The 12,959-nt window shown below is 32.6% G+C and overlaps 2 protein-coding genes across 2 annotated transcripts; one reads left to right on the top strand and one right to left on the bottom strand.

The window, feature by feature from the left end:
* Window positions 1–4,391: 4,391 nt before the first annotated feature.
* Window positions 4,392–5,274, bottom strand: HELRODRAFT_169466 (hypothetical protein; the record flags this gene model as incomplete). Its single annotated transcript, XM_009015274.1, has 2 exons — window positions 4,392–4,717; window positions 5,205–5,274. The coding sequence occupies 2 exons, from the start codon at window positions 5,272–5,274 to the stop codon at window positions 4,392–4,394; spliced, it is 396 nt and encodes a 131-aa protein (XP_009013522.1).
* A 3,235-nt stretch (window positions 5,275–8,509) lies between these two features.
* Window positions 8,510–12,880, top strand: HELRODRAFT_110145 (hypothetical protein; the record flags this gene model as incomplete). The annotated part of the gene is made up of 12 exons (XM_009015275.1): window positions 8,510–8,636; window positions 9,057–9,166; window positions 9,322–9,462; window positions 9,632–9,738; window positions 9,992–10,099; window positions 10,355–10,382; window positions 10,756–10,855; window positions 11,009–11,116; window positions 11,293–11,423; window positions 11,501–11,620; window positions 11,824–11,925; window positions 12,251–12,880. The coding sequence occupies 12 exons, from the start codon at window positions 8,510–8,512 to the stop codon at window positions 12,389–12,391; spliced, it is 1,323 nt and encodes a 440-aa protein (XP_009013523.1). The 3' UTR covers window positions 12,392–12,880.
* Between the last annotated feature and the right edge of the window lie 79 nt (window positions 12,881–12,959).

A 12,959-nucleotide genomic window follows, 5' to 3' on the forward strand; every position in this document is an offset into this window, starting at 1 on the left:
CAATACGCAAACGTTAATAAGCATGCCGTGTAATTAGCATCAACAACAAAAACAACGACAACGACAATGTGACAACATCAAACAATCACATTAAATCAAACTCAGTAAATAAATAGTTACAACAACAACAACAAAAACATTAACAACAACAACATTAAGAAAACGTCAACTCTTCAAATCCTGCGACACAATTAACTGCAACCGTGTCATCATGAAATATTTAATCACTTTTTTCTTTATAATTTTTTCTTCTTTTTTCCTAATTCTTTTTCATACACAGACACAAACACATACACACACTTACGATCACACACACACACATTCGATCACACGCATATAATCACACACACATTTGATCACACACACACATATGATCACACACACAAATCACAAACACAGATGATTACACACACACACACACATTTGATCACACACACATATGATCACACATATGATCACACACACACAAACCACACACACACAGATGATTACACACACACACACAGACACACACACAGACACACACATATGATCACACAAATCAGCACGCATTAACCAATAATAATCTTTCCGCTAGCGTTTTGACCAGTAATTGCACTTTTGTGATTCGTATTAATGAAATAAGTTCTAGAAATTGTGCTGCAACATAAGGGTTTAGAAACTGAAAAGAACTGAAAAGAATATTAATATGCGCTTCATAAATTACTTTCCAACGACAACAATGCACATTTAACAATTAAATTTTTCTTAAAATGTTAATTTGAAATATGTAATGATTGTCGTGAGCTAGGGAAATGACGGAGACAATAAAAAATAATTTCTTCAAAAGAGATTTATTGTTGTGTTTATATATTTATACAATACTATTTTATTTCAAATATGGGCGTTTTTAAAGCCTAAAAGATAAATAAATAAATAAAAATTTAAGTAGATGGCATTGAACAAACACTGAACACTCCGCTAAGCAGTTGACAACGTAACATGAAGATGAACATTGCCAGATGACATGCAACTCATGATATCTGATACAACATTGTCTAAGTATGGATCTTTTGATGAGTTGATACTTTTAAAACGACAAGACATCTTTTGTCCGGCCCAACAAGATGGTTCTACTAATTTGAAATTGTTTCCTGCTGGTTTCCTGCTTTTTATGATAAATAATACTGACTGACAGCGTATAAGGCGCAACTTTTTACCAGAGAAATGGCATGAAATTGGTAGGTGCATGTTGCGTAAACGTATAAACTATTATTATTACTCTTGCTATCACAAACTTCTCCTCTATACAAATTGAGAGTAAAACATTATTGAACTGTAAACAGCAGAAAGCAGTTTGAGTCAGAAGATTCGTATTTGTGAACGACAAAAATATAAAAGCACTCATGGTTAGGGCATGTTGGTTGAGGTGAGGCCGGAGTTTTGTGCGCACAACAAAGGAACTACATGCACTCTTTTGACAAAATATTTATTATCAGTTTATTTAAATGATAAGCAACAAAGGTTCTTCCAAAAAACCAAACAAAGTACGTGATGTATTTGATTTAGGTCACTCAAAAATGAAATGACACAAAGACGAAGACTGGCCACTGATAAATGGCCCACTCACTCATCCATTCACTCACCAATACACTCATTCACTCATGACCAATAAACCTTTTGAGATGCATGCATCATTCAATTAGGTAAATAAAATGAAGGTCAGATATGTAAGTGAGCATGACAACGATGTGAATTTCAACTGGACTCTCGGGTCATAAGGTCACGTAGATGGGTTAATCATGGATTCAATTCACATGTTGTCATCAATCATTTGTTACAATGTATCATCGTACAATGCATTTTACCTTTATTTTCAATAATTTCAGAGTTTTCATTACAATCATTTATTTCATTGATCCTATGCATAATATTCAATGGCTTCTTTAATGTAACTTCTTCGCGACAGGCAGCATTGGTCAAATTTTTTGAAATTTTTTTAAAACCAACATTCCATCCGTAAACTTATTCGTTATCACCTAAACCTCACTATCATCATTTTTTTCACCATCCCTGCTATAACGATCATATTCTTGATAACTTTGATAACTGGAGCAGTTCATCTTTAAATATTTTGGAAAGTTATTTCAAGCAATCATAATTTCAATCCAATTTCATATTTAAATAACTTCATCCATAATTAAATAAATTCATCTATTATTAAATAATTTCATCCATAATTAACAATTTCATCCACAATTGAATAATTTTATCCATAATTTAATAATTTCATCAAATTTCAGCAATTCCTTACAACTACCTGCAACGCAACCTATCCAGTCTCATCAAATAAAATAATATATAACGACAAAAATTGTTTTAAAGTTATATATACCATTTAGCATTCGTTATTCGTTGAATCAAAAGGTAAAATGTATATTAATCTAACGCGAAAGTTGTCTTCAGTTTGATATATTTATGTATTTGTATTAAAAAAGTTTATTCAGGACTACAACAGCGACATAAATAGGAACAGACACGGAGACAGAAGTAGATAATCTCAAAAACAGTTAGCCCTTCAGTTAAAAACAATGATGAATTCCTCATCAGTTTAATTAGTTGTTGTTTCGTATGTAGATAGTTGTTTCATATTTCATTCACATCTGTTGACTTCAGCGTTTCCAGTTCTTAAATTTTCAAATTTAATTTTTTTATGATATTTCATTTTATTGTATTTTAGTTGAAATATTCAAAGCTGTTGTAAATCAATTCGTTTGTTTAATCAACATTGGAGATGATGGAGGTGATGACATCAGCAAGCCAATCATATAAACATGTCCAACCAATTGCATCACCATTTTTCATTTTTTTTACTGCTGCTAACCTAATTTAACTTCCGTTTTAGCAAATTGAATTAATTTTATTATTTGCTTTTTTATTTGTATTTTTTATTTGTTTTTGTGTTATTTGGTTTATATAACATAATATATCCATAAGGTTCTTTTGTAAGCTAATGAAGTCTATAAAATCCGAAAGTAGCTACATAAATGACAGATCAAACTTCAATAATATTATAAAAAAAAACAACAATATGATAACAACAGCATCAACAAAAACAACACTAACAACAAAAGCATTTAGCAGAAGTAACAACGACTAAAACGTCAAGTGTTTAGTTAAGTTAGTTAATAAATTTCATTAAACTCATTCTTCAATCCATCCATCTGACATGACCCAAATTTATTTATGGCATCATTAATTGACCAATCTTGTCAATATATTGTCTGTAGAAGTATTAACCCTGTGTGTGTGTGTGCGTGCGTGAGCGCGTGTGTGCGAGCGTGTGTGTGTTTGCTTAATGTGTCTTTCAGTAAACAAAAACAACTTTGACAACATGTTTCTAACATACATCAGCCTTGTGGCGAGTGTTGTGGAGATATCGTTTCGAATATGTGAAATTCATGCTCTCTCATCAAGTTTATTCGTTCGTTCGTTCGTTCATTCGTTTGTTTGTTTGTTTGTTCTTTCATTCAATGACGTTCTCTCTTTCGCTTCTCAGCTTCTTTAGAGTTTTATTATTATAGAAAAATTAACTCGAATTAGAAAATTTGAAACAATTAACGAACGACACAAGATGACCTCGCCGAACCAAAACGAAACGCCGAAAAAACAGAAGTTGAAGCAACCACACTAACAACAAAACAACAACACCAACAACAGCAACAATAGTTGCAAAAACACCAACATCAGCAGCACTAACAAGCAACACTGACAATAGTAACAACACCAACACTAAACATAGCAAGTCAGCCATCAGAGCAATTAAGAAAGGAATCATTGACGAGTTAATTGGCAGGGAATAAATAAATCCAATCCTCCATGCATTCCACTGTTCTTTTAGATTTGAATTTTTCATCATTTTAATATTAATTGGCTCGTTTTTTGTTTGCGTAATTACGTTATTTATAAATTCATTAATTATGTAAGTATGTTAATTACGTTGTTTTAAAATACAGTATCAATTATTACCATTTTATAGAGCATTATTCAATTATTAAACCCAAACGGCTAAGATTGGAGAATTTTTGATCAATAAATGTACACCAACATGGCGTTCCATAACTTTTTGTTCATCAAAAAAGCTAACAAATTTCACCCCATTGAACGTCAATTTAAGCAGCTATTAAAAACACGAAGCAACAAACCAAACGAAAACGAACACACACACACACACACACACATACATACATACACACACACGCACGCACGCACAAATATACAAACACAAAAACATACACACACCTAAATACAATAGAGTACAACATCGATTAAGATGCACACAGATCGTGCAGTTAATGATATGTGTAATTATTGCTGTGCTCGCTAACTTGGCACGTATCTGGTCAGTGTTGTTATGTTGATTTGATGTGATGTTGTTGAAGTTGCGTTGTTGATGATGTTGTTGAAGTTGTGTTGTCGATGTTGTTGAAGTTGCGTTGTTGATGATGTTGTTGAAGTTGTGTTGTCGATGTTGTTGAAGTTGTGTTGTCGATGTTGTTGAAGTTGTGTTGTCGATGTTGTTGACGTTGTGTTGTCGATGTTGTTGAAGTTGTGTTGTCGATGTTGTTGAAGTTGTGTTGTCGATGTTGTTGACGTTGTCTTGTTGATGTTGTTGAAGTTGTGTTGTTGATGTTGTTGAATTCAATATGGAAACTATGTAGAAGCTGAGACACTAACACTGGAAGTTTTTGATATTTTTTCATGTATATATTTTTTCAAACCAAGAAGATATATTAATAACACGATGTTTATCATCTTGGTTAACGAGATTCACTTACATTTTGGCAGAGTTGATTCTACAAATAAAATATTAATTATAATTATTCCAATAAATCTCGCTAGATATACATATATAATATATAAAGAGCTTACAGATTGTTTTTAAGCCACGGCTTTCACTGACGGCCATAGCCTCTCTCGGCAATTACTCCAATAAAGCTACTGCATTGAATTTCATAATCACCACCTTCATTTACACGATTTCGTGGCCTCAAGTCTGCACACTTACGTAAAGAAAACTACTGAAAATGAACGAATGTCTGAGTCTGGAAAATATAAAATAAGATGGGGATCACTGGTGAAATTGATGTTGTCCTCCCTCTCTTGAAGACTTGATGTGTGAAGGTGGCTGTTACTTGTAACTCTTGCTTAAAAAGACGGACAACCCTCCACATCTGCAACAGGACGTTTGTGCAGTGTGGTCATCAAGCCATTTTGTGTAATTGTGGTGGTCATTTCTGAAGAAAAAAGAAACCGAAAACAACTCATGTAGCATCAAATCTACGTATCTGATTAGGAATCATTAATTGACTCATTAAAAAATTATTTCGATTAAACTAGTACAATTTGTAAATACATTTACCTTGTATTAATTTAATATATAATAATAATATTAATAATAATTACTAAATTTAATGATAATGTGGTCAAAATGTCAAGCTCTTTAAATTTTAAAAACATTGGGCTGGTTCATTTAAAATTGGGGTCTTTGGTTGTTGTTTACCTAAAAAAGAAAACACGAACTTCAGGATTTTCTTAAAACCGAACTAGAATGATTTATGCAGTTGCATGCGGTTATTAGTGTTAATTAGTTAAATAATTTATTAATTAATATTAATAATTGGGTATTGTTATTATTATTATTATTATATCAAGTAGTGAACGGTGTTCGCGAAGCTACCGTTTCAGTGTTTCAGTTTCACTATTTACAACCTGTTACTTGTTACAGATGTGAAAATATATAATTTATTTTTTTTTATTTGTTAGTTAGTTAGAATCTGGCCAGCGCTGATTACTACTAAAGTACTAGTAGCAAAAAGAATAGTTAAGCGTTTAAGTTAAATTAAATTTAAATAAACTAAATCTAATCTATTCTAAATAAATGAATAGTTGGGTTTGGTTGACATCTTTTCCTTTTTTTTATTCTTTTATTTTATTCTTAAACTGATGTACTTTGTAATTAACAAACTTTTTTTTTACTTTTCATGAAAATATTTTGTTGTTAAAAAAAAACTAAGTAAACAGTATTTTAAATTCCTAATTAATTAAATTAAACTTTATTAAATTAAAGCTTTTTTTTAAAGTCTAAAACTTAAGAAGGCTGTTAGCATTTATTAAAAAAACTGTTCAGTTTTTTTAAATTGAAAAAGAATTTCGAAAGAGTGATAGAAGTTGTTAACTATTGGTTTTTTACATGATGTGTGATGATAAAATAAGTTGTGAAGCCGTTGGCAAATCTGTCACTATTGATAAAAAAAAGGTAGATGATGGCATTGGAGACCAGCCAACGAAAGCAAATAAGATTTGTGATTCAAAAAAAACTTTCAAGGACCGTACTGGGTCGTCTTCGTCCTCATCAGCCTATCAGAGTAATCCTAGTAACAGTTCCTCAGTTTGCTCATCTCCCAATGACGTCAGTGGCTCCGTCATATCATCTTCCTCAATGAACGAAAACCTGACCAATTTTCTAGTAGAAAGTGTCATCGATGGACCATTAGTACCAATTGCCAGTAACTGCTATGACAAGTTTGAAAATAATTTAAATACAAATAGTGATAGTTTAAAACAGGTTTCAGAGGTCACAGAGAATATAAGTTTGTGTACTGACGAAGTTTTGAAGACATATCAACAAGATGGTATTTGTTCTACACTTCAAGATGACAAAGTCTCAAAATTTCCAAAAGAAGACCTCCCTGAATCTGGGATGAAAGAAATTTCATGTACTTTCAAATCTAAATGTGATAAACAAAATAAAAGGAAGAGACTGAGAGAAAAAGTTTTGGATGGTAATGAAGATGATGATTATGGAAGTGATGAAAATGATGCCATCACTATGGAGAAAAATAATGCAGAATGTAAAGAGAATGTTGATGAAGAAATGAAAGATGTGGATGGAGCTGAGGCTACATGTTCCAAAAAACTTTCATCTGAAAAGTATAAAAAAGGTTATCCATTAACTAAAAATTCACAACATTTTTTATTATGCAGTAGTTTGTTAAAGCAATTATAAATAGAGTATTTATCTATTTATTTGTTGCTTATGAAATGGAAATTATTTGGACTTACTTTTATGTGTTCATTCTTTCAACTTGGTACAAACCTTAAACATCTTCCTTGCTGTTGTGAAAATTTAATTTTTTTTTATTAACTATGAAAGAGTATAGATTAAATTCTATATATTTTTAATTTTTATGATAATTGAATGCCACACCCGATTTAGCATGTTAATTGAAATTGGGGTGTAGACACAAAGAAGAATGATTGAATCCTTAACCTGACAGGTGCACATAAAAAGTTAATGAAGGAGGCAGCTACTTCAAATGCACAGCCAGCCTCGAACAGATCTGCTGATGATGATGGCATGAAAGATGCAGGAAGTAGTACTTTAAATCATAGTGATGATAGCGATGATCACCATCTACGAATCACATTTGATAGCACACAGACATCTTCTTCTTTATCATCATCATCGCCTATCTCATCGTCGTCTTCAACATCAACTCCTGACGTCAGGCTTGTGAGTGAAATACATACTGATGATGATGATGACGACGACGACGATGATTATTTGTTGAATAGAATAAGGATTGAACGAGCTGCCAGAAGTAGTGCCAGAAAGAAGACGAGTGATGATGAGGCAGAGATAAAAGAAGATGAGTTAACATATGGAAGGATATTCAAGCAAGTATTTGACAGACAGTATGGCTACCCGGCCAAACTTATCAATGGTTGGTTGGTTTCATCTTTCCAAATTATGAAATTCCTAATAATTTGTTTCCTTTACCATAGAATTTTGTGTTTCTCCATGCAAATCTAATTCAACGGCGAATGTATTTTGGTAATGTTTAAAAAATAAATTTTGGTTTTGTGCTCCAAAGTGTCAAAAAACTAACATATTAAACTTCTATGACTTGTATGCTCACAGTTTAATACTTTAAACAAAAATTATATCATAGTAAATTTGGTTAGTATTTTTTCTTGAACTAATAAATTGCTGTAAAATGGAATTTCAAAAGGAATGAAATGCAATTTCATACGCTGGCAATGAATTAATTATCTGGCCACAATTTGGAATAGCAAATTTACTGGGCTATTTAAACATAACATTTCCCACCAACAGTCACTCAGATGCTATTAAATGAAGCAAACGTTTTTTTTATACAGGCGTCTACTTTTCTAATCAGAATTTTTATTTGTGTGTCAGTTGATGTTATTATGATAATTTTCTTTATTATTTGAAGTGAGTCTATGGTGCCTGCTGTGTGGCCAGGTCTCCACTGAATGGCATTGACACAGATCCTATTTACTGTTTCATTTGTATACTACAATTTACTGATTGTAATACTAAAAAACATATATTAAATTAAAAACTAATCAGTTTTATTTTCTTTGCTCAAATTTTAAAATTAGAAAAAATTATTTTTTTAATAACCAAATTGAAGTGAAAAATTGTAATCTACTCTTCATTTAAATGTCAGGTTACGACTTGTTTTGCAAACGCGTGTGTGCCGACGTCAACCTGGTTAAAAGGATGGGTATCTATTGTGAATATGAGAAGCATTCGGGGTGTGTCAACTCATTGCACTTCAATGAATCTGGTTCGTCATACTTTGCTGAAAATATGATCTGTACATATGATTGTATGATGACTGAATGATGTTTAGACAAAAGATTTAACATGAATGTAAGCATATTAAGATTACAAGTTAACAACTTAGATAATGTAATCTTGTGGGATTTTTCTTGTCAAGAAAGGTGAATGAACTCAACCTCACCACACTGTTTAAATGATGTCACACATATTCATGTTTTTGTGTTGAGCATCTTTTAATAAACGATGTTTAAATGTCAACAATGTTTTTAAACGATGATGAAAACAAATATGTGTGATCATACCGAGTTTTTAATTTTTTTCTGAATGTTTTTTTGTTTTGCAAGCATTTTCAAACAAAAATGTTTTTCCGTAATTCTTTAAAAATCTTAAGTTCGATAATCTTTGTAACAATAAATATAATAAGGTAATTTGGTGGCCAGTGGCTCAGATGACCTGCAGGTTGTTGTTTATGATTGGACGAAAGAAAAAGAAGTAGTTAAGTTTTTATCCAATCACAGCTCAAATATCTTTCAAGTTAGAATTTCAATTCACATGCAAAACTTTTTTGTAATTAAATTTTACTCTAAATGCAAATCATTGCAACCGTTTTAACCTGCTCTTGAAGTTAATTCAGATGTTTTGGTTAATAATTCGATTTTGGTTGTAAATAACCACTTTAATGCACATAGACCAAGTTCCTGCCAAACTCAGGCGACAGTCACATTGTAACGTCTGCCCGAGATGGACAGGTGAGGCTAGCTCAGCTATCCAGTACTGGCTCTTGCAGAAGTCACAAGAAGTTGGCGCAACATAAAGGACCAGTTCATAAAGTTTGTAGTTTGTTCACTGGTTCACCTTTTCATTTGAAGTCATGTTTAATTCATTATAAATGCAATAACGATAATAGTGACTTATATCTTGTTTGTATTATTTTATTTTGTTAACAACTTGGTGACTACGTTGACTTGTTAATAAACTTTAATTTAATTGCTCCAACAGATCTCCTTGTTCTCCGACTCTCCCGAAGAGCTGTACAGCTGTGGTGAGGACGGCAATGTTTTCCACATTGATCTCAGACTGGATAAGCTGGCGTCGTATGTTGTTTCGTTCATTCATTTATTAAATTTTCCATCACAGAATTTGTTATTAATCATATATTCAATAAGTTGTCTATATGAACTTTTTCCATGGTTGTCAACGTTAGCTAATATTTGGTTGGTGCAACATATTTTTAGTGGTAATTATCATCATAAAAGGACTGGCAAAATTTTTTAAAACCTATCTGTGGGAGAACGTAGAAGGAAGTTTTATTTTAATTTTAGTATTGATTCCATCAATTTTTGTTACCTTTTTTTGAAGGTCCTTTACAGTGAAGCACAAGTCGAAGAAGGTTGGCTTGAACTCAGTAAGTAGCAATCCAATGAATTCTGTGGAGTTGTGTGTCGTCGGCAGGGACCCGTATGTTAGGTTGGCTGGTACTTTGTTGTGCACATTACTTTCTACTGGTACTTAGTTGTCTGGCTTCATAATGCTGACACTTTGTGATCCATGTTGATCACCTTTGACTTTGCCTTACAAGATTTCTAAGAATAATGAACTATTTTGTATCAAATGTGATTTGTTTGTTTTGAATGTTTTATAAATAAAATGTTTTGAAAATTTATTTAGTTTTTTTGCCAAATGCTGCGAGAAATAATATGAAATTCCTATTTCTATTTACAGGATATATGACATTAGAAAAGTTGATACGGTACAATTTTTTATGTTATGGAATTATTTATCATCCCACTTTTATCACAAAATAATTTTCTATGATTAAAATTCTTAATGAAAAGTCGCTCTGTTCTCCTGCTAGCTGGCACCTACGCTAATACTTTTGATTTGATTACACATTACGCCTACTTACGTTGAATTCTACAGGCAACTTTTACCTTTTCATATCAATCTACCATTCTAAGTAATTGCAATGGTAATTTTTTTCCTCTGGCGATGTGCCAGGCACAAAACATACAATTTGCACGTATCCGCTTATGTAGGCTTCTATCTCGTCTATATAATCACCTCTATAAATGTTTGATTCTTTCACCATTTATCCTCGTCATCGCCATCATCTGATACATTAGGACAACAAGGAGGACAACTGCATGAAGAGGTTTCGAGCTGAATTCGTCAAGTCTGATTACATGCACATGACCTGTGCTGTCTACAACCATATTGGGACAGGTCTGAGGAAGTATTGAATTATTACATTGTTTTTTGTTTTATTCGTCATATTCATTTTGTTACATTCTAATTTTTACATCTTATCGCAACAACCTTCACCACAATTACCTCAGTTACACTCATTTTCATCGTCCCCTGCGACATACCATTCAGAAATTGTTGCCTCTTACAGCAATGATGACATTTACCTGTTTGACACCTCGCACTCTAACAATGCTTCAGAAATCAAAAGATACACAGGACACAGAAATTCTGCTACTGGTTTGTTTCCTGCCACTTGTTTCCAGTGATGTTGACTAACACTTGACCTGATTGTATTATATAGCTGATGTTTCTTGCAAATCACATTTAATTATGTCATGTTATTCATATTCGATGAGATTTTGAGAAACCTTATTAACCAGTATTATTTTCATAATTTGAATGATCGTTCCCAGTAAAAGGAGTGAACTTCTACGGACCGGAGTGTCAGTACGTTGTTAGTGGCAGTGACTGCAGCAACGTCTTCATATGGGACAAACAGTCAACAGAGGTTGTCAACGTCATGCATGGAGATGATCAAGGAGTGGTTCGTTCTACTTTTTTTTATAGAAAGATATAACATTCATAAAATTTCTACCATCTTCATCTTCCTAACATTATAAGGTAAATGTGGTAGAGCCTCACAAACATCTGCCCATGTTGGCGACCAGTGGATTGGACAACAAAGTGAAATTATGGATGGCCCACAAGAAACCTCAATCACTCATGGCTAACCTGCCTGCGGTCAGTTCAGTTGTTCTGTTGTTTTTTTATTAAACATCTGTCTATCTGTCTTCTCATGTTTTTTGTTACTGTTTATGTACTGTTTTATACATTGTTCTTTCAAACTGTACTTTTAGAACTGTACAAATACAAGTTTGCATTAAATTTTGATAAGATTTGTTAGGTGTCATCATTTAAACGAACCTAAATATATCGTCCCATAGATAATGAAGAAAAATGCTAAGAATCGAAAGTCTGACAGAGAGGCCTCATTGTTTGATGACGGTCACCTGCTCTGGTTCCTCATGCAGACGTTGAGGAGATCGGTTGGTCCAAGCATTTTCATCACTTTTATTTCTATTATTACTTTTAAAATGTTTTTTCAAAATGAACATGTCATTTCCTTTTGTTCATCTCACTTTATTACCACTTTTCATTTGAAAATAGCTTGCGACTTAACTTCTGTTATTACTACCAAACATGGTTATTGAACGCTTTTAAATGTTAAAAGATAAAATATTTTGAGATTTGTTTTTAAAAAATTGTTGATCATTTCATTGATGCCATTTTTATTATTATTAGAATTCGTTATTACGAGAATAAGCCAAACATTTTCAACTTCTCCACCTCGTCACCTTCTACATTCAACAGCACAGAGAATCAGACGACTCCAGCGCCGACAGTTCAGACATGATGCCTCCCCCAGATGATGATGACGACGACGATGATGACGATAATGATGTCGATGAAGGTGGTCCATATTCACGCGACGTTCAATGTGCGGCTTCATAAGAGGATGTTTGATTGATGGCCATGTTATATAGTATTCTTATACTCCCGTAAATCACCTTGAAACATCGTATGTAAATATTATTATGCAAAATCAAATATCCCACTGAATGATATATTTATATATATATATAATTATTATTAATTACAATTATTCCGGTTCAAGCCTTTTCATTTTTGTAAATTCGTTAACATCACGGACGCTTTGCACGTTAAATTAACCAGCATGCATCTCTTGAACACGAACACTTTAACAACAAGCTCAGCACACGATCGATCTTCACCTTCTCGTCAGAAACTGGCCACGTTTATATTTGCAATCATTGAACAACTTCTCAAACCCCTCGGTCATTTTCCTCGTATCGACCAAACGACATACAAACCGTTTGATCATACCTGTGATTGTAATTGATTGACTCCTCACGTCGAAAGTTTTCTTCTGTTGATTTCGATTTTTGTATAGAAAAAAATAGAAGCCAATCATTTTTTTGAGTTCTTACATTTGCTTGTTCATAATTTTTTAAAGAGATTGTCAATCAAAATTTTGCTGTTAAAATTAGTAATTTTAGTA

The sequence above is a fragment of the Helobdella robusta genome (assembly GCF_000326865.2).
Source record: "Helobdella robusta unplaced genomic scaffold HELROscaffold_15, whole genome shotgun sequence".
NCBI lineage: Eukaryota > Metazoa > Annelida > Clitellata > Rhynchobdellida > Glossiphoniidae > Helobdella > Helobdella robusta.